The sequence below is a fragment of the Dipodomys merriami genome, unplaced genomic scaffold, assembly GCF_024711535.1.
Source record: "Dipodomys merriami isolate MVZ:Mamm:240054 unplaced genomic scaffold, mDipMer1.0.p SCAF_24, whole genome shotgun sequence".
Lineage (NCBI taxonomy): Eukaryota > Metazoa > Chordata > Mammalia > Rodentia > Heteromyidae > Dipodomys > Dipodomys merriami.
Window position 1 is genome coordinate 15,582,762 of NW_027203826.1, and position 23,906 is coordinate 15,606,667.

Sequence of the window (23,906 nt, forward strand, 5' to 3'; positions counted from 1 at the left end):
TTTATTTTGGAGACCTAATAGTTATGGACTTGCAGGAAATGTTTCTGTATGGTCCTATTAATCATGACAAAACTAGTATCAGAACCAATTTCTTTTGTAATTGTGGCTTAATTCAATTATGTTGTGATAAAGAACCTCATATCTATGAAAGTTAGGACACTTGATCCATGGTAGTGATAACCAAATAATCAATTCTACTTTTATGAAAACCCAAGTTAGAGGTCTTTTGGTAACCTAAGTATTCAGAAAAGAGTAAGTTGACAAAGTCCTTTACGGTTTTTAGGGAACAACTATCTTTTGTTTTGATTCTGGTAAAAATGTCCTTCTGAGTATACTTTATGGAACAGAAAACCTTGGTATGATAATTACAATTTAAGAGAACATAATAATGATTTCAAAAATCTAGAAACTCAATTAATTAGGGGCTCAGCATGTAAAACACTGATTTTTTCCAGGCTTGAGGCTTGAACTCAGGGACTGAACACTGTCCCTGAGCTTCTTTTGCTTAAGGATAGCACTCTACCACTTGATCCAAAGCACTACTTCTGGCATTTTCTGTGTATGTGGTACTGAAAAACCAAACCCTGGGCTTCAAGCATGCTAGATAAGCACTCTACCACTAAGCCACATTCTCAGTCATGATTTTTAACAGTGTCTAGTTTGTTACTGGAGAGTTTATCAAAGAAAGAACAGTTTTTCTTTGCAATGAGTATACCTTGCAATAAGCTTAAATTCATTTGGCGCAAATAATCATTTCAAGTTGAAATTGTTTGATAATGGTCTAGTAAGAGGATTCAGGTATTTACACCATTCCCTCACTCAAGCTCCTTACAAGATGGCTATGGTAGCTTTGACTGTGTCCACAGTGATAACATCCAAACTGATTACATCTTCTTTGGGTCCAAACAAGATTATTGAATTTTATCATTATAATAATCATTATCATCATCAGTCTAGTATTATTTTGACAATATTTGCACATGGTAGCATGATAATCCTATTCATGCATACAATTTCTTATGATCAAAACAGGGATTGAATTATTTCCGACTCATCAAATGTTAATGAATTCACATGTTGTGAAATTAATTCTTTCTTATTTATTTTTAAATGCATTTATTGCTTAAATTGTGCTAAAGAAAAACAGAAGTTCTTCTTCCTGCCTCCCTATATCATATTTCTTAGTCTACTACTTAGTATTTGTTCCAGTTTCATATTAAAATTTGGTTTTCTATAATTTTTATTGTGTGGAAGAGAAAAAAAGTTGTTTCTGAATAGAGAGATCTAAAAAAAGCCATAGATTTGTTTACTTTTCTAATTTATACAGCTTATAAGCCTGTATCAATTACTTTTTCTTCAGTGTAAAACTTCTAAGTGAATTTCAAAGAGAGCTCACTAGAGTCTCTAGTGTTTAAATGACTCTGAATGACTTATGTTGGAGCATGAACTCTAGATACTAGATAAAGATTTCAGAAGAGAAAAAGAAAGGAAATGGGAAGCTTTCCTCTGTCTCTCTTTCCCTGGGATGGCTTGGCTGCCAGAGTGTCTGATTCTCTTTGACTTCCCCCTCGTTCAACACCCCCCCCCACCTCTGTAGAATGCAAGGATGATGGTCTAAAGGGACAATACTGTAAACTCACCTGGAGAAGCTTACTGTTGGTGGCATGGTCGTTGGGAACATGGGTAGGTCAATGGGGAGGGAAGTAAAAGCGGGGAGAGAAAAGAACAGGAAAAGTTGAGAGGGAAGGCAGCTAAACCAAATGGGATGGTACCAGTGGGTAGGAGTAAGCTGTTGGTACATGGTGACCCTGTCATAGGGTTCAATCTATGCTTAGTTAGAATGAGTATTAGAAACTTAGTCTTCATGCTATATATCAGCTGGGGAATGATGCACTCCTGTTAGGGTTATCATCATCCCAGTCATTCACCCCTGCTGAAACAGGATTTTCCAATCAATTTAAACTGACATTTAGAATCTAATTGAATCTTCCATGCTTTTAATTTAATAAAAAGAAAAATACCTTTCATGCAAAAATGAAGCTTATTAAAAGATCCTTCATGAAAATTACATTAAGTGAAGTAAGCCAGGCCCAAAGAAACATAGGTCCCATGGTTTCCCTTATTTGCAATATCTAGTATAGGTATGAGTCAAGCGGAAAAGGTCAGATAATGTGATGTTAGGAAAACGAACCTTAAATATGTATTTTAATGTTTTCGTTTCTTTCATGTATGTGTTTCTAACGCATTTATAAGATTATTTCTTTGTTGCTTTGTATGTCCCTCCCCCACAGTGTAACCCCCTCTTTCACTTTATTTGATGTCAGTATAACATGTGGAGGAGATGGGGACAAACAAGTCGTTTAAGGATTCAGGTGGACCTGTTGCAACAAGGAGAACTACAAAATGTCATGTCAAAGCAAGCTTTACAATGTCGGTGTAGGGGGGGGAGGGGGGTATGATTGGGTGGGGGGGAGGGGGGAGGCTGGGAAGGGAGGTGAAGGGTAAACAAAGGAGGAGGCTGCAATGCTTGGTAAGAAATGTATGCATTATCCTGCCAATGTAATTGTAACCCCTCTGTACAGTATGTTCTCAAATAAAATAAAATTAAATTAAAAAACAAAAAGATCCTTCATGGACTGTGTGTTCTTTGGAAGTAGAGAAGTCTTCTTTGAACCATGAAAAATGTCCAGCAAGAACTTGACAGTATATTACTGGAAGATACAACAGAAAAAAATGGCTGCTGTTTGAGGCTAGGTCAGCTCAAGGCCCTAGGATAATGTGGATTTAAGGTATGCCCTAATCACGAATTTGAGGAAACATTAAAAAGTCACAGGCTCAAAAATCATGTCCAGGAAGTACCACAGTATGTTATGAAAAAAACTTGGAACTGACTGAAGACCCACACAGTAGAAACAATTCTAAAATAGAATGAGAGAACTAATCCACAAGCTTTTCCATAATTCTTGCGATGATCAAGTTACATGCCATTTGGAATAGGGGATTTCCTGGAAACTTGACTGACAAGTGACAGATTAACAAGGTAAAAAATAAGATTAACAAGATTTACAGGATATGAACAATCTGAATAATTAGGTAAACCTAAGTGTTTTTATACTACATTTAATAATGTTGCTTACAATATGGAATGGTGGGAAAATATGATAGAACAGATTTGTCTCAGCCTTGACATTCCCCAACCCAAGAAAAAGCAACGTTGCTCCCCTCTTCTCTGTATACAGAGAATATCACTCATATGCTTTAGGGGAGAAGAAGAAGGTCTGAGAATCCTCCCAACATCTGTGTTCCTCAAATTACTGCATTTTTGTTCAGTTGCCAATGTTCCATATTTTAGGGTAAATGTTCAGAACTCCATCAGCTCTAATATACAGTATGTATATTTTTTTCATTTAAAGATTATATGCCTAAATTTGTATAGCAATACATTACATACATCATAAAACATGTGCAAAATAGAAACCTTACTGTGCTCCTCACCCTATCAAACTGTGAAAACAAGCACTGTGACATTGGTATGTAATCCCAACTACTTGGAAAGTAGGACCAGGAGTATTACTTCAGCCTAGCCATTTGAGATCAGCCCAGGTAACATAGCCAGACACTGTCTCAAAACAAGCAAACAAAACCCAGATTTTCTTTGTGCATAGTCCAGTCCCCACTGGGATGCCTTCTGTGTCTGTCTCATCCACCTGGAGACCATGGGCATTGAAGATGCTATCATTGCAGCCACAGATGCACGCTGTCTATGTTCGGCAGAGAGGAGCCCTGAAAATTCCAGTCTTAATATGTACAGGCTTGAGTCAGTTCTTACTGTCTCCCAGAACTACATTGTTATACTGTGAGAAAACCGAAGCCACATTTTCAGAGGTCAAATCTTGGGCCAGCGACTGCCTGGTGGACTCCGTCTCAAAGACCAGCAGCCAAGAAATGTTCTCTTTATGTGACATATAACTGAACTCCTCTGTACATCACCTTTACAATAACAAACAAGCTGGGCGCCGGTGGCTCACGCCTGTAATCCTAGCTACTCAGGAGGCTGAGATCTGAGGATCATGGTTCAAAGCCAGCCAGGGCAGGAAAGTCCCGGAGGCTGAGATCTGAGGATCATGGTTCAAAGCCAGCCAGGGCAGGAAAGTCCGGGAGACTCTTATCTCCAAGAAACCACTAGAAAACCGGAAGTGGCGCTGTGGCGCAAGCGGTAGAGTGCTACCCTTGAGCTGAAGAGCGCAGGGACAGCGCCCAGGCCCAGAGTTCAGGCCCACGACCAACCAAAAAAAAAAAAAAAAAAAAAAGCAAACAAATGCATTAAAAGAAAAAAAAAACAATTAAAATGTCTTGATGATGGGGTACATGCCAAGCTACCTAATATGCAGTAGAGATGCTTAGCAAATTTTCAGGGTTGGGATGTGCCCTAAGTTGTTTCGGGTAAGAGTGAATGTAGTGTCTCAGAGGTGTAAAATAATGTTGGCACTAAGTTGATGGGTTGGATGATATAGTGAGTACATTTTAAAACTGTTTTTAGGTGAATTTATAGCTGAAAAGCCTAGTTAACCCAATAAACATGATAGATTGTGGCGCAATGTGATTAAATCTCTTCAGCAATAGAAAGTTTTGTAAGGTACTGGGCCTTACATCAAGGAGTATAGAACTTCACCCTACATAAGGCCATATTGGTATTTTAGGTTGCAGCTGAAAGTCTCCTAATGTCTTGGTGATATTCTTCTCTTCCTTTAAGTAAATAATTTTCAGTGAAAATATCTATGTAAATTACTTAATAATTTAATTCAGGTGAGTGCAAAATAAATATGATCTTCCTGGACCACTGCACATTATTTCATCTCAGAATAGAAAGAGTATAGTCCTGTCAAATATCTTTTAAGAACCAGGAACTGTTGGCTTATCCTGTAATTCAGTATAACCATGGGGTAGATATCTGAGGACTTCAGTTCAAAGCAAACCTAGGCTAAAAAACTCCCTGAGAATCTTATATCCAATAAACTATCCATAAGCTGGAAGTGGAGCTAGGAAAAAGGGAAATAAATATACAGGCAATTTTAGAAGTAATGAATCATTTAAAGAAACTTAAATAAGCATTGGAAAGTATTTAAATGCGTTTACCCACAGAGCAGGCAATGGATTATAAATGGTTATTTTAGGCATATCAAAGAGGTCTAGTTTATCAGAAAAACACAAGAAAAGAACCTTAGCAGAACCAGAGTTTAAATACACAGGAGAAATCACATTAAAGCCTCTTCCATCCTCTACTGCTCTCTAAACTGCTTTAATTTAACACAATTAGTGAAGCAATGTGCCATAGTTTAGAGTGAAAATCCCTAAATACCTTCAGTACCATTCTAAAGAGTAGGATATGACCTCATTCTCCTGCCACAATGTGAACTATGCCTTTATTCGTTGTCTCCATATTGAGCACATTAGTCATCCAATAGTCAATATGTTGTCTTGGATATCAAAATAAGCACAGCCACATTCTAATGTTTGTTTTAGCCAACTTGTAATTTTAATCTATAATAGAAAAAGTGAAAAATGTTGTTAAGCTGGAAATTTGGTTATACCACAATAAGTCATGAAATGTGAAAATTTTATAGCAGTGAAATACAGGAAACAATCAACTTGCTATTGGCAAATAGGCCTTTGCAGCTAATTGTTACTCCATCTTGAAATGTATACCCAGTTGATAAGGTGGGGATTTTTTTAAAGCATGTGTGGAATGATTTCCTAGTCCAGGACACAGAGCAATGTTTCTCAGATGCCCTTTGCATATTATCTCATGTGATATATATTGATGGTATTTCAAGTTGTAGCTGAAACTTTCTAATTTTCTTTCCATTTGCTGAGACAACAACTATTCAGTAATGTGTTCCCTCCTTTTAAATATAAATAACTTCTGAAAGATTTTGTAAATTATTTTATTAATTTAAAAGTTAACATGAATGCTATCAATTTTTCTGTACAATGACAGGTCATTTGCATCTCAATATTGTTACTGAGACCAGAAAAGCCACGCCCCTCTCACACACACACACACACACACACACACACACACACACACACACACACACACACACACACATCCTCAAACTTTTATACTTCTTTAGGTTGAATATATCCAAGGTTTTCTATTGTAACCATCTTGAGTTATATTAGGCATTATTTTAAATTATATTTACCCTACTATCTCATAGCTCACCAGACCTTATTACTTCTCCCTGAATGTAAAATTGGTCATTGACAATCTCATTACAGTCCTTTCCATAGACTCTCCACTTCTAAGTGAAGGCTATATGATTTTACCCGCCCCCACCCACTGAATCTAGTTCAGACTGATTCCATTTACGAAATTCTCTTCAGGTGCTTTCATGATGTTATAAATGATTGAAATTCATTCTATTTTCTGGCTGTATGCAATTTCACTGCTTATAAACATCACATTTTTAAATTAATCCTCCCATTCATGGGTATCCTGACTAATATATCAGAATGTTCAAAAACCTAAGGATGATGCTGTCTTTCAACATTACAATTTTATTCCCTTAGGATATGAACCCAGTAGAGAAATTGCAAGAGGTTATTATATTTCTATTTTGTATGTAATATTTGAGTCGAAATTCTATTTTCTAATGGATTTCCTAATTTACACCCTCAAAAATAATAAGAAATTTCTTTCTTCCCATAATATTCAATTTAAAACTATTGTCCTTTTCATAACATTTATTCATCTGGGTCATGTTGTAACTGATGGTTTTATTGTTACTATAGAGATGGCACTTCACATTCACTATTTCTGTCCTGTAAGCATGAGGTACATACAAAGCTTTGAAGACTTAGAAAAAAGGGATATCTAAGAGAATGGCAATAATTTCATTTAATTGTGCTGTAATAATCTGTTAATATAAACAAAAATAAAATTAAAATAATAGACATGTCCAACATGTGTAGGAAGTATAACTTTCTTTTAAGCATCATTAAAGCTTTTAGATGTAATATGTGACTCACAGCCCATTTCTGTTGGACCGTAATGATATGTGATCTCCTACTCAGCAAGAACAAGAGAATTAAATGAATAATTGTTGAGACCAAATTATACTTTGTTAAGTACTTTTTTGTTTTGATTTTTTACTTGACACAGACTGACCAGGTAACACGTGCTGCAATGAAATCTGAATCCCACCTCGCCCTCCTCATGAATCTTGGAATTGCAAGCCTGTCATAACACATGTAGCTTCCCAAGTACTCTTTTCATGGCCCCCAGGACTTCCTTATTTCTCAGGCTGTAGATAATGGGGTTAAACATGGGGGTGAGGATGCTGTAGAAGACAGCCAAAATCTTGTCACCTGTGGGGGACCGGAAACTCCTGGGCCGAAGATATGTATAGATAAGCGGTACATAGTAAAGTGTCACGACAGTTAAATGTGTAGAACAGGTGGTGAAGGCCTTTTTTCTTCCTTCTTTAGAATGCATATGGAAGACAGCCAAAAGGACCCGTCCATAGGAAGCAGTGATACCAAGGAAGGGAAACAGCAGAAACAGGATTGTGCTCACAAAAACAATATATTCATAGACCCAAGTGTCCATACAGGCCAGAGGCAAAATTGCTGAGATGTCACAGAAAAAATGCTTGATGGCCCGAGATCTGCAATAAGGCATATGAAGGGCATAGACTGTGTGTGCCAAGGAGTTGATGGAGCCCAGTATCCAAGATCCTGTGATCATCTTCACACACATCCTTTTGCTCATGCGAATGGAATAGTGGAGTGGGTGGCAGATGGCCACAAAACGATCATAGGCCATTGAAGCCAGGAGTAAGCCTTCAGAACATGCCATGGTTGAAAAGAACCACATTTGGATTCCACATGCCAGAAAGGAGATGCTTTTCTCACCTGAGAGGAAGTTGAATGCCATCTTGGGGATAGTGGTAGAGATATATATTAGATCTGTGAGGGAAAGCTGGCTGAGGAGAAAGTACATGGGGGTATGGAGCCGAACATCCACACATATGAGGTAGATCATGGTTGAGTTTCCAAAGAAGGCCAGAAAGAATACAACCATGATTAGGAGCAAGAGAAGTAGTCCAGTTTGATTTGGAGGCAGCAATCCCAACAGAATAAAATCACTTGAAGTTTGATTCCATATCTCCATGAAAATATATTCCTTCTAGCTTCCTTAATGAAACCTGAAAACAAAACTTAAGATTTAACCATTAAATGAAGCATAACAGATGAATTAAAGAATGAATTTGAAAATGTGGTGTATATATACATATATATATATACACACACAATTGATTTTTTATTAATAAGCTTTTTATTGTTTATTGTATATATATACACACAATTGATTTTTTATTAAGTCTTTTTTATTGTGAAAATACCGTACAGAGGGGTTACAATTACATGAGCAAGGTAATGAGTACATTTCTTATCAAGCATTGTTGCCTTCTCCTTAGTTTCCCCTTACCATCCCTGACCTCCCACAGTACACAATTGAATTCTATGCCTCCATCAGAAAGAATGACAATTCCCCATTTGTGTAGGAAATGCAAAGACTTGGTAAAAAATGTATTAAGTGAAGTTAGCCAGGCCTAAAGAAACATAGGTCCCATGGTTTCTCTTATTTAGTGTGTGTGTGTGTGTGTGTGTGTGTGTGTGTGTGTGTATGTGTGTGTGTGTGTGTATGTGTGTGTGGGTATATATATATATATATATATATAGGTCAAGCAGCAAAGGTCAAAAGCTATGCACATGTGACCATATAAGGTATGTTAAGCAAAATGAACCCCAAGAGAGGGACACAAATGGTTTTTTCTTTCTCGCTATTGTTTTTAACGTTTTATAATGTACTATGTGATGTTTTTATTTCTTTGGTATGTTCTTCCCCCAGGGTATAGCCCCCTTTTTCACTGTTTATAATTCTGGTTTCCTGGATCTGGTTTATACACTTTTCTAGTTTGTGGACGGGAATAGAAAAAAATGCCTAAATAGGGATACAGGTTGATCCTTTGTAACAGTAAGATGTACAAGACACTATGTTGTAAATGAACTTTACAATGTTGGTGGCAGGGGGAGGGGAGGAGTGATTGGGGAGATGGGGAAGGAGGGGATGAAAGGGGAAAAACAAAGGAGGAGGCAACAATGCTCGCTAAGTAATGTACTCATTACCTTACTCATGTAACTGTAACCCCTCTGTACAGTATTTTTACAATAAAAAACATGTAAAAAGACTGAGCTTTTTGTAGTTTATTTGAATATTTTCTTTTTCTTCCATCAGTGTTGTTTTGCTGAATCAAAATCCCTCTCCAGTTGACTGGCACCAATGGACCATGTTAGAAATGTGCATATGGTCTTTATAGCATCATTGGCAGCAAATGTAAAGATGGCTGAAACCTTTTATTCTAGATAACTCCTCACCAAGCCTATTACTCAAGGGTAATAATAAATCTTATTATCGGAGGAAGTCCAGGATTTCAGTAACAAAATCTATGCAATAGAACACCTTTCCAACAGAAGCTAACACTTTGACTTAGAAGCATTCTACATGCTTAATTGTGAAGTTTACATTCATCTCTCAGCCTTGTCTATGTTTATATTTGCTCATGCTTTCTCTTCAGCTAGCACTACTCCAGATAGTTAAGTGGGATCTTCTTCTTAGTGTTCTTTTATGTTACCTGTATGACTTTTCTGAAAATGTGTCCACAATTCAAAGTCAGTCATAGAACCATTGAAGTATTGTCTCATGTTTATCCAAATTATAGTATACTATTTGAATATTTTCTGTTCCCTAATTATATTTCTATTTTTTTAGATACAGAAGTGCTGCTGTGGTTCAAGTGGTAGAGTGCTTTCTTTGAGCTGAAGAACTGAGGGACAGCTCCCAGGCCCAGAGTTCATGCCCCATGACAGACAAAACAAATGTGTGAACAGCAAGGACAGCCTATAGGATCTTGTTGACATTATTTATAGGTAGCAAGAAAAATTAACTTAATTCTATAATTTTGAAGAGTGAATACAAATTTGAATGTTTATAAAAATACAGGATTCTGAGACTTGTAATTCCAATTTAATGTATTATATAGGTATAAAAACAACAAATGCTGGCATAAAATCTGATGCTATATGGAATGCTTTATTATATATTTATATAGAGAGCATTTATATATAATAGAAATATAATATATAACATAATATAAAAGATATGCTATATTACATGTAGATATATAATATATAAAAGAATAATATATGCTACATTATATAATATTATGTATAATAAAGCCATACCAAATAACACACATATATAGTATAGCAATACCACATAGCATGCATATATGTGTGTGTGCATGTATATATGAGAGAGAGAGTGAGAGGGAAGAAGAACTTGATAAGTGAAGGAGAGACAGGTCTATCAGTATCTACTACTACCCCTTCTATGGGAGTTGCATTTGACTTGATAATTAATTAATATCCCTTGGAAAACACCTTGAATACCAAGCCTCTTCAGTTCAAGAGCATTGTTTCTGAGGACAAGTTGTAGTTACATTTCTATAGGAATCAGAACTTGAATTGTATTCTATCTTAGATAAGACATCAAGGAGAGAGATTTACTGTCAGTTTCAGATATGGAACTCACCCAGATTCTCTAGATGAGAAAAGAGTTCTGAGTAGGAGTAAATGGATTGCCCTCATTAAGAGAAATAACAACAGCTAATAAATATACTGGCCATGCATATCAAAGTCATTCATTCTGAAGAAGCTGGGCACATCAGGACACCTGGGTACCTAATTGGGAATAAGGTAATACCCAATGCCTCATTTGATCCATTCCTTAAACATAAAATCTATTACATAGTGTATTTAACCCATCTCCCTCTTGCAATACATCAAATATTAGCTGGAAAATAAATGTATATAGTTAGGCATGGTGGCACACATGATATCCCAGCTAATACAGAGGATGAGGCAAAAGGACTACAACTTTCAGACCAATATAGGCAAAGTTAACAAGGTTCTTTCTATAAAAATAAATGAAAGGGCCAGACACACAGATCAAGTAGTAGACTCCTGAATGCCATCCCCCCAACTACAATTTACAGTTGTAAATCTGTGTCATTGCTGTTCATATGGACAGAAATGATGGGATCATTTCAAAATGCTATCCTTGCTATGCATGCCCTGGAAATAAGAAACAGGAACTTCTTAGTGTGATTATTACATTCCTTTGTTTAATCCAGGTTTCAATTAAGAGGAAAAATTATTCCTGCCAAGAGATAGGTTTTTAAGGGCAAGCTATGGACCACGGAGTCTGCTTTAACTGTACATACTCCATAACCCGCTAGTGTTGAAAGAATGCCATCCTTGCATTTAGCTTCACTCTTGCTCAGATTAGATCCCAAAGAATCACAAAGATAGTCCAGTCCTGCTCTTAACCACTGAGTAATAGTTACAAGGAAATTCAGAATCTTAATTAAGGTCACAGCTTCCAAGCACAGCATGTTGTAGAACTCTAATAGGATCAGACCATCTCTTTTTGGTCCACTTTAGCTTTTCCAATTCATCAAGAAATTGTATATTTTCCATTTCATATTCTGAGTTTCCTCCTGATAAGAAACCATACCTCCAGAATATTCCCCTTACTAAATAACTCTGACAAGCTCAGTTCAGTAATTTCACATGGACTCACTTTGCTTAAAGTTCTGCAATTTGTATTTTAAATGATGATGTAATTTAAAATGACACCATTTTCTGTTGAAAACTCTGTTGAAGTTTTTAATAGATGTAAACATTAAGATATGTTCACAAAAGTTGCATACCAAGACAACATTATATCAAAATAAATGTATCTTCCGAGGCTGGTCTTGATGGGACATAGCTGATCTCATCTAATTGGGAAATGGAGACAGCAGGAATTTTCTCTGAAGTCAGACCTGACAGTTATTGATACCTTATCTCAACAAACAAGTCAGATATTGTATGTACATAATCCCATTTATTAGAGAGTTCGATGTAGGAAGGTTTACAGAATAATTCTAAACTTTGAGGCCAGTTTTGACAGATACTGCAAAAATAAAGTAAAATAAGTTGATAATAAGGCCCAACTTGTATAGCAAGTACAAGAAACTGAATTCAATCACGAATCCGACTAAAACAAAACAATAATGTCAAAAAACCTGTCATATGACACAATAAGCCATTCTTTATCTAGAAGAATACACAGAATGAAATTCTCATGAAAAAAGTTTTGACATTTGTTGATCACTGCTCCATTACTAATCAGTATATATTGTAAATCAGACAATAGCTTCAACTTCCCTCCTGAAATATTTTTTTTCTTACCCTTCTTTTGAACAAGTGAAGATCAAAATCCCATTCATATTTAAGGCTCTCATGTTCTACTGATAGAAGAAAGGCTAATTCCTCTATTTCATTTATAGAATTGTGTATGATAATTTCTTAGATGTTCTTCCTTCCCTCTAATTGATCCCTCATGTCCAGGTCCACAGGGATCAAACCTTCTGTGATTTCAATTGACCTCACTGATCTGGTGATGAACTCCTTTCTGAACTTAAAGTTAAACAAGCCAATCAGCTCTCCTGCAACAAGGGTATACTTCATTATCTCAGAGAATGATATGAATGAGAACTGTAACAGATGTTAGGCAATGTTGATTAGATTCTTCCTTATCTTTTGGAGACCTAATAGTTAAGGACTTGCTGGAAACATTTATCCTATTTGTCCTATCAATCATAACAAAAGTAGTATCTGGATCAGGTTCCTTTCTATTGTTTATTAGAGCAAACCATTTGTGATTGTGCCTTAATTAAATTATGCTATGATGAAAAACCTCCTTATATTTAAGAAAATTTAGACACTTGATCAATGACAATGATAGCTAAGTAAGCAATTCTACTTGATCTATGATAATGATAACCAAGTAAGCAATCCTACTTTTGTGAAAACCCAAGTCAGCAGTCTTTTGATAACCCAGGTATTCATAAAGAGTAAGCTGAGGACAGAAAATGTCCTTCTGAGTAAACTTCATGTAACATGGAAACTTGGTATGACAATTACTATTGAAGAGACTATAATGCTGATTTCAGAAATTTGGGAGAGTAGCATAAAGGGACTAAATTAATTAGGGGCTCAATATGTGAAAGACTGACTTTGAACAGTGTCTAGTTTGTTACTGGAGAGTTCAGCAATGAAAGAGCAGGGTTTCTTTGCAATAAATATACCTTGCAATAGACATAGTCATTTGGTGCAAATAATCACTTCAACTTAGCATAGTGTTATGATGGTCTCTAGTACATTGATTCAGGTATCTACACCATTCCCCCACTTGTGCTCTTTACAAGATAAGGTGGCTATATAACTTTGACTGTGACCACAGAGATGACATTCAGATGGCTTCACAAAGGTTGATTTTTATCATTATATTATTATTATCATCATCATTATTCTATTATTATTTTGACAATATTTGCAGTTCTTTGCATGGTAGTATGATAATCCAATACATGCAAGCAAATTTTAATGATCAAAACTGGGATTTAATTATTTCCAACTCCTCAAATGTTAATGAATTCACATGTGAAATTCATTCTTTCTTATTTATTTTTAAATGTCATTGCTTAAATTGTGCTAAAGAAAAACAAATGTTTCTTCCTGTTTCACTATATTTTTTTTGCATGTACTTTATCTAACCACTATTTTCACCCTATTTCCTAGCCTACTAATTTATATTTGATCCATTCTTCTATGACAGCAAAATTTTGTTTTCTGTAAGAGAAAATGTGGTTTTCTCTTTGTGTATGACTTATTTTACTTAACTTGGTGACTATCAACATCATCCATACTGATGTAAGTAAATGACAGGATTTCATTCTTCCTATGATTGAATCACATTCCATTGTGAATGTGTACATTTAATTTATGTTGATAGCCATTTTTTGAGTCTATAGCTTGCAATTGTGAATATTGCTGGAGTATACATTGGTGTGCAGATATCTCTTTCATATATCATTTTCATTTTTTGATTATATATGCAGAAGTGTATTAGAGAGTTGAATCATACTTTAGTTCTTTAAATTTCTGAGATGTTCAAACTATTTTCAATAATTTATGCACTAACTTGCATATGACTAGCAATGTTTAAGAATCCCTTTTTCTCTGTATCCTAGTCATCAACTGCTTTTTATTTTTGTCAGTTGTGGGGCTAGATCTTGGTGCCTGGTTGCTGTCCCTGAGCTCTTTTGCTAAAGGCTTGTGCTCCACCACTGTAAGCCATAACACCACTTCCTACACCTGCTACTTTTGACACTGTGGTAAAATGTCATGCTATGTGGTATGTGATACTATCTCCGAATGATTTTCATATGAACTTTCTTGTGACAAAATGAAATCAATCATTTCCTTTCCTCTTCATGCTAACTGTCAATGAATGCATTCTCAGGAATGGTGTCTGTTTAGATCTTCATCTCATTTTTAATTGTATTATGCTAGTGAACTAATTTGGCAAATGTCCAACCTTCCTACATGGTCAAACCAAAGACAGCCTCTAAGACAGCATAATTTGCATTCACTCAGAAACTTTGTAAAGTCTGATGATTCTGTATTCTTTTAGTCTACACGGGATATCAATTTATTCTCAAAAAGATATACAAATTCTTTAATTCTTACATTTGATAGCCTATGCAATCACCTTTCTGGACTAATTCTCAAAACCTCTTTGTAAATTTACCATTCTTGGGTAAATGCACATTACTGAATCCATTAAAAACTACATTGTGTAGTCCATCCATTAGACAAAGAAACTGACCAATGAATTATTCCATGGAATGCATTAGTCATATTATATACTTCATCAATAATGAATATGTCTTTGCACAAGAATAGAAATTCATGGAAAAGACTTTTATATAATACAAGTGGGGAAAGCCCTCGGCAAAATATATTTCTCAGGACTGTTGTGTCTGAATTATACTTATGAAAGTATGTGGCATAATGTTTCATGCTTGGTTCTCTTGTCAAAGAGTACATAAAAAGTGGCTGTACTTACTAGTTTGCAAAATGTGCACATAATATGCTTTGCATAGTGTTTATTACCTTCATTCAGTGAGCTGATATATCCAAGTGTTCATTGAAGAAAATACACAGTCAATTCACACAGACCTAAAGCAGCATTTAATTGGCTGGTCTAAGTCTTATCATTTTCTTCAGGTTCACTTATTTGTCATGTAATTAATTTAATTTGTCGAGTAAATTAGATTTTTTTTGTCACCCAGGAAAAAAGGGATGCTGCACATATAATTCAAAAGATTCAATTTTTCCTTGTTTAATATTGGTAAGTAAAAGAATTAAGCTAATGCAATAAGAAATATATGATTTGGCTCATATAGAAATCATGTTTGGGTTTCATTCCTTATTGAGGAATTTTATATATCCCAAGTTAGGTCAGACTTGAACTTGAAATCTGTGGTGAAACAATGTGGTAACTATTATTTACTTCTTGATTAATTTAGCTACATAAGTAGAGTCTATGTAATTTTTATTTGATATTACTATTTCATATTTTACCTCTTCTCTAGTCTACAACATTATTACTGCTGGTAATGAAATTTAATTTTATATTATATAGTATGGCAAATAGAAATGTTAGTTAGTTGAAAATGCTCTCTTGAGATTATATGATGTGTTATTCTGGATGATTTGAAACCTTTTCAGGGGCCATCTTGTTACAGGCTCCTGTTTAGTCAACTTGAGTTTTTTTTTTTTTTCTGGCTCTGGGTCTTGAACTCTGTGTTCCCTGTCCCTGACCTTCTTTTGCTTAAGATGAACTCTCTCTGAGTTACACTACTTCTGGCTTTTTTTGAGTAGTTTATTGGAGATAACAAAATAGTGAGACAAAGAACAAAGCATCACACTGATAGTCAGTGAGACTCACAAGATACTATGTTAGAAATTAACTTTACAACCTAGGGGAGAAGGGGAATTGGGGGTTAGGGAAAGTGGGAAAAAACAAGGGTGGGGGTAACAATATTTAACAAGAAATGTACTCGTTCCCTTACTTATGTTGTAACCTCTCTGACATCACCCTTACAATAAAATAAGATTTTTTAAGTGCTTTACTTCCTCAGACATCAGAAAAAAATAAATTAATTTAAAAAAATGTGTCTCATGGAGCTTCTGCCCGGACTGGTTTAGAACCACGTTCCTTAGATCTCAGCCTTCTGAGTAGCTACTGTTACAGGCATGAGCCTCTGGCACCTGGCTATGACTTCTGTTTTAAATTTGCTAAGGTCGGTTTTATAAACTCACATTTGAACTTATGAAAATTCTTTGTAAATAGTCTACAGATGTAATTAAATTCAGTTGACTGATCTTATTACATCATTATACATGTTCTTACATCTATAATAATTTACTGCCTGATGGGCTTGTGGATTACTTATTCAGAAGTGCTGAAATCTCTAAATTTATGGATACATGTATTTACAGTCTTTATAGTTCTGTAAATTTTGCCTCAGGCATTTGACTCTAGTTATGTCCATACACATGAATAATTCTTATACGTTCTTTGAGAACTGATTGGAAATCCTTAGGTCTTTTTACTTTCCTATTAAATTTACTTGTTTTGAATTTGTCTGAGATGAATAACATTACTAATAAGTATTTAGATGTATGAAACATCTTTCCATCCTTTTATTTTTAATCTATATATGTTTGTATTTAAGGTGTACTTCTTTATTCAACATACTGTAGTGTTTTACTTAATGTTTAATGTCAGATCATCTCTCTTTTTCATTGATTTATTAGGCCATACATATATGAATTGATTTTTGATAGATCAAAATATCTACTGAATTTTTAGCATTGAGCTGTAGTTTTATTTTTAATTATCTTATTATTAAATTGTCTTGTTTCCTTTCACAGTATGTCTCCTGAGGATAATTGAGGCTTTCTGAGAAAGAGATGATTCCTCTAAAATGACTAGTTCCCTCCAACTTACCCAAGGAGTCTCAGAAACAATGCCTTATAGAAGTAGCTTTGATCTAAGGAGCATAAACAAAAAATTGGAAGGATTAGAGAGACTTGTATTCATGTAATTTTGAGCCCCTGGAGAAAACAAGCAATTTTATAATTATCATTTGTAATACTTGCGATTTCATATTCTGAAGTGTTTGAACACTGCTTAAGTTGTTATTGCTTGCTGATAAACGCAGTGTCTAACACAATACATTTCCAATGATGTCACTTTTTTGAAAGGAAGCACATAGTACAATGATCAAAAACCTTTATTTAATTGGTGCTAATTGAAATGGTAAGTATTCAAAAATAATGTTTAAAATAATAAAAAACATGATAAAAATAACTCAAAGATCCTATAATTACAAATATTTTATATAAACAGTAAACATAGAACAAGATCTGAACACAATGATTTTACCAATGATGAATATAAAAGCCCTAAATACAGGCAAAAGATGGTTAAGTAAAGACTTACTAATTGTATCAAATAAAGAACACCTTGGAGCCCGCACCAGTGGCTCACACCTGTAATACTAGCTACTCAGGAGGTTGAGATGTGAGGATCGCCATTCAAAACTAGCTCAGGCAGAACAAAGCCCATGAGACTCTAATCTCCAAATAACCACCAGAAAACCGGAAGTGGCACTTTGGCTCAAGTGGTAGAATGTTAGCCTTGAGCTGAAGAGCTGAGGGACAGTGCCCAGGCCCAGAGTTTAAGCCCCATGACCGCCAAAAACAAACAAACAAAAAACACCAAGGATATCATTCTCAAATGATATCTCCCCAAACAAAAAGAGCAGATGATTTCTCTTACTGGAAAAATCTACATGCATTCATCCAAAAAAGACTCATCATGGTACAGTACAGAATGTCTCTTGGGAATTCTCAGTTTCAGCACATACTTTTCCATATATCACATTACCAAAAACTGTACATGAGAATGCTTTTGAGTAGAGAATTTAATATTGTAATGGAAAAATTTTACTGTAGATGATCTAAAATGTGTGAGCCTGAAGGTTAAAAATTATGCTGATTTAGAAAATAATTCTGTGGATGGCCTTCTCTGAAACAAAAAGCAAAACAAATAAACTTCTTAAAATAGCAGTTCACAGTATCTCAAAAAGATTTTTCCATTCTTCAAGCACAAGTTATTTGCTCTGAAAATACATATACAGCAAATACAGAAGAAAAAATTAGACAAAATAACTCAAAATAGTGGCATGTAATATTTATGAACTTTGTACTTTTCAGCAAAGTTGTACTTACTATCTGGAAATTATTCAGGCTTAGTTGATCATTGTAAGAAAAGGATATGGCAATCTATACAAGAATGTTTACACATAGATTTTTTTTTGCATTTAAAGAGCATCTACAATTTTAGAAGTGTAATTAGCTACAAATCTAATTCCCTGCCTGGAACAAAAACTAGGATATTTGAAAATGGCTGTTTTTTCTTGGCCAGTCCTGGGCTTGAACTCTGGGCCTGGATGCTGTCCCTCAGCTCTTCAGCTCAAGGCTAGCATTCTATAAAAATTGGCTTGTTATTCTACTTTATCCATGGACAAAAGAGCACCAATACTTTTTTTCCATCTTGGATAATGCCACTTAAATATTTTTGGAATTGGACTGGAGATTAAGAAAAAAAAGGACAAAAATTGTACTGCCTCACTTCATAACTGAAAGAACCTCTTAGTATATAAAATGCCAAGAGAATACTTAAAGCATCAAGCAATTGTGAATTTTAGGAACTACTTATTGGTCATTTTCTCAGAATTAAACCATAAGTTAAGTGAAATAAGTGCTTGTTTATAAGGGAGCTGAGTGTAATTATTTGGAAATGTGACTATGATTGGGATTTCCTTTCAATTCACTATCAGATGTGTAGGCAGATTTTACTCCAGAGGACTGACCATATAAGTACGAATATCACTGCTTTAAAAGGTAACTCTGGTTCCTTTTTTTTACATAAGAGTTCTGCTCCACTCCTGTTTACTGCCTCCTCCTGCCTCATTCCTCACTTAGCTAAGGTTGCCATTTTGGGTTATTTGGCTAGTCTGTTCTTCATATTAGAGTGCTGTCTATGACAGATCTACAGGATAAATCTAGTATGTCACTTCTTGACATCAACAGTGCCAGCTCTATATAGCATGTACTTTATGTGTCTGTTGCTTATACAAGAACCAAGTTTTCACATGAAAAAAATTGATTTCACTTGTTCATAAATTTAACAAGAGTGGCAAACATAATATAGAGAGTATTTCACTACATGCCTTAGAATAAGTAGTCCATGGAGAGAAGTAAATAAATTCCTTAAGTAAACTGCCAACATCTCCTGATTGATAAGAATGCTAAAGACTCCTTTTCAAAGTTTGGTGGTTATATGTAAAAGACTATCTTGTTTAACTTGTCTGTGAAATATGAGGCTGTATTATTCTTTTTAGTGTAGTATCCTATCACAGATAAATCTTAGATATCAAAATAATGCCAGAAAAAATTAAAAATTGAATATATATATCTATATATATTCAAGAGCCTGATACTGATAGTCAATTAAGTGTTAGGAGTATGAAGTAAGTGATCTGGATCTAGTTTATCTCTCATAGGACTAAGTAAAAGTTAAATCTAAGCAATGACTAATTTTGTATAGAGAAATTATCTTTTCAAACTCATTTTCATAATTTTCCTGAAATTGTATTAACATCAGTCGTTACACATACACTATAAGTCTCTGCCTCTAAGGGCACAACATAACAATCCTTTTCCTAGGTGACCTCCATTTCAAAAGAAACTGGTAAGAAATGTTGCTAGAAATCTCTAAGAATTCCAGCTCAACAGAACTGACTGGCATAGAACTTCAAATGAGCAGACGTTTTCCCTATATTTTATCCACTCTCTGATTCACATCCTCACTTTCTATTCCCAACAACCTTCACATGGATGGCTGGTCAATTGAATGAGTAGAAATATGTAGGTGTGAATATTTTTGTAATGTCTGGAAGCGGATTCTAAATGGTGACTTGGCTTAATCTTCTAGAGTTAAATGTGGCTTAGTTGAGCCCTTTTTAAATAAACAGTTCTAACCAAAAAAAAAAAATCTAAGCTCTGATTCTTAGCTAATTGGATTCCAATTCTCATCCCATCTATTTGACCTAACATAATTTCCCCATTTCGTCTTCTCCTTCCTTCCCTCCTTCCTTCCCTCCCTCCTTCCTTCCCTCCCTCCTTCCCTCCCTCCCTCCCTCCTTTCTTCCTTCCTTCCTTCCTTCCTTCCTTCCTTCCTTCTTTTTTCCTTCTTTCTCCTTCCTCCCTTTCTTTTACTCCCTCCCTCCTTCCCTATCTTTCCTGTCTCTGTCTCTCCTGTTTAGTCTCAGGAAGTTTAAGTACACTCCTTCAATTGGTAAGAAATCTTAGAATGATATTGCTGTAGTATATGTAATGCATTAACAAAATAGAAAAACTCATGCTTACTAATTTTTACTTAGGTCAACATTGCCATCCTAATCATGGTGTTTCACTGTCTTGCATTTAAAATCAGATACAAATATAAATAGACCTGGCTTCATTTCAATAACATTTGTAACTTTGTGCTTTATGAGTCCAGGAATGAGAAAATGTGATGAGAGACGTCATCATCAAGAGCAGATAGAACAGAGAAAATAAAAAAATACTTCAATGAGTAGTGTGGTGCCAACTAGAATTTAAAAGACATGTACCACAGAACTTTCCAGATACACTTCATATTTGTACATTTGTACATGAATTAAGTGTATAGAGGTCCAAAACACTCTTGGCACTGTTTGCAAGTTTGCAGGTATACTGAATTTTTTTTAATGTTTGCTATGGATTCATAGTTGAAAATTTGTGAATCTATCAGGAAATCACAGTTTATAGAATTGTACAATCCAGTCTCTAATACTAAAATTTCTGTTAACATATATTAGAAACATAAGTGCAAGAACTTCATCTAGTATTTGGTACTATTTGTACTTTAGGATGACATTCTCCGATTTGAATTTTATAGGCTGCATGCAGCAGCTACTCAGAAATATTTATGCAAATAGCTTAAGTACAAATATTTTCATAAAGTTTAGTATTTTGAATGTAACAATGAATACAGATCATATTTTTATGGCCTTGTAAGTCATTAGACATTATTGTTTTTATGAAATGTTTATATTTTTAGAATGGGTACATTCAAAATTTTCTTCCAGATATGTTGAGATACACAATACACTATCATCTATGTTTACCCCATTGTGCCATAACACAGCAATTTTTTCTCTTATCCAAATATAACATGACAGTTTGACAACTTTTCCTGCACTCTATTTTCACCAAATTCCAGTGGCCAATAGTCTACTATCAACTTTTAAGAGATTAGTGTTAGATTCCACATAAAGTATTATCTGTGATATTTGTCTATGTCTGGGTTACTTCATTTAACATATCACCTTGTTGGTCAATCTATGAAGACACTAATGATCAAAATGCATTCTTCTTTTGGCTCAATAGCATCCAGGTGGGCGTTCTGCATGTTTTTCTCTTTATCCATTCTTCTGTCAGTCATGGTGCTTGATCTCTGAGCCACAGCGTCACTTCCAGTTTTCTGAATGGTTTATTGGAGATAAGAGTTTCATGGAATTTCCTGCTAGGGCTGGCTTTGAACCATGATCATTCAGATCTCAGCATCTTGAGTAACTAGGATTACAGGCGTGAGCCACCGGCATCCAGTTTGTTTGTTTATTTTTGTTTGTTTTGAATATACATTCTTTATTAAGGCCAGGATCATACTACTTTATTTTTTTATGTTTTTTATTGTGAAAATACTGTACAGAGGGGTTACAGTTACATGAGCAAGGTAATGAATATATTTCTTATCAAGCATTGTTGCCTCCTCCTTTGTTTTCCCTTCCCATCCCTTCCCATCTACCAGTCCCCCACCCCCACTCCTGCACCAAAGTTGTAAAGTTAGTTTTTCAACATAATGTCTTGTACATCTCATTGTTGCATGGGTCCACCTATATCCCTATTTAAAATATTTTTTCCCTTCCCCTCCCCAAATTATACCAACATCAAATACAGTGAAAACAGGGGTTATATCGTGGGGGAGGGACATACAAAGCAACAAAGAAATCATCTTATAAATATGTTAGAAACAATAGCAAGACAGAAAAAACATCTGAGTCCTTCTCTTGGGGTTCATTTCACCTAACATCCGATTGAGCATTGTTGCCTCCTCCTTTATTTTTCATCTACCATCCTTTCCTTCCCACTTCCACAACTACCCCCCCTAAATTGTAAAGTTCATTGTTCAACAGTGTCTTGTACATCTTATTGTTACAATGGGGCAACCTCTATCACTATTTAAACATTTTGTTTTTTTCCTTCTCCCCGCCCCCAAATTACACCAACATCAAATATGGTGAAAACAGTGGTTATACCATGGGGGAGGAACATGCAAAGTAACAAAAATCCCACATGGTACCTTATAAATATGTTAGAAACAATAGCAAGAAAGAAAAAACCCACTTGTGTCCCTATATTGGGGTTCATTTCACTTAACATCATCTTATATGGTCATATGTACACAGCTTTGACCTTTTCTGCTTATCCCAGACATATACTAGTTATTTCAAATAAGGGAAACCATAGGACCTGTTTCTTTGGACCTGGTTTATTTCACTTAGTATAATTTTTTCCAAGTCTTTCCATTTCCTAACAAATGGGGCGATTACATTCTTTTTGATGGAGCCATAGAATTCCATTATGTGTGTTTGTGTGTCTATCTATCTATCTATCTATCTATCTATCTATCTATCTATCTATCTATCTATCTATCTCTTTCTCTCTTAGAAGAGAGAAAGAGAGAGAGAGAGAGAGAGAGAGAGAGAGAGAGAGAGAGAGAGAGAGAGAGAGAGAGAGAGAGAGAGAGAGAGAGATCTCACATTTTCTTGATCCATTCATCTACAGAGGGGAATCTAGGTTGATTCCATGTTAGCTATGGTAAATAATGCTGCAATAAACACAGTTGTGCTGGTAGCTTTAGTGTGGTCTTGTTCGGGTAAATGCCCAAAAGGGGAGCTCTATATGAAGTCTTTTGAGGAACTTCCATACAGCTTTCCAAAGTGATTGAACAAGTTTACACTCCCACCAACAATGCAGTAGGGTTCCCTTCTGTCCACATCCCCTCCAGCATCTGTTGTTATTAGAGTTCTTGATTATAGCCATTCTAACTGGTGTGAGGTGGATTCTCAATGTTGTATATTTGCATCTACAGTATGTGTTTCTATTTTTCTCTAGCCACACTACCCTTTGACATACATTATTATTTTGACAATAGTCAGTCCAAATATCCTAAGCTTAATCTTAATGTGGTTTTTCAAGGTAAACTGATTCTTTGCAAATATTGGGGATATAAGATATATGCAATCCAATCTATGATTTACATAATTTATGTAATGTATGCAAGTCAATGATATAGTGAAAGAACTGTATAAAATTACAGTAAGAATTTGATGTCGATTAATGAGAAATTATTTAGATATCAAAAATTTTGCCACACTCACAGCAATGTTTACTAATAATATATATACTATGTATTTACCATGATATATTGTTAACATGTCACTAATGTTAATTTTAATATTGCTTGTAATGATTTAATTAAATATATAAATACATAGGAGATAGATCATCTAACAATTCATATAGTATTTACTTTTACTTTCAAATGTATGACTAAAAATTCTTGATACATATATTGCTTATAGTATATTTTCATTAAGAAGCAGAGTTTGCTAGTGCTAAAGTCATCATGAAGAAGGGAAATAAGGGGAACTGGGACAGAATGA

The 23,906-nt window shown here is 35.0% G+C and overlaps 1 protein-coding gene across 1 annotated transcript; it reads right to left on the reverse strand.

Moving 5' to 3' along the window:
* Positions 1-7,243: 7,243 nt before the first annotated feature.
* Positions 7,244-8,176, reverse strand: LOC138835507 (olfactory receptor 2L13-like). Its single transcript, XM_070034001.1, has one exon. It carries the CDS (start codon positions 8,174-8,176, stop codon positions 7,244-7,246), a length of 933 nt encoding a protein of 310 aa, XP_069890102.1.
* Between the last annotated feature and the right edge of the window lie 15,730 nt (positions 8,177-23,906).

Coding starts and splice junctions, on each gene's coding strand:
- LOC138835507 (XM_070034001.1), bottom strand. CDS start 8,176: ATGGAGATATGGAATCAAACTTCAAGTGATTTTATTCTGTTGGGATTG.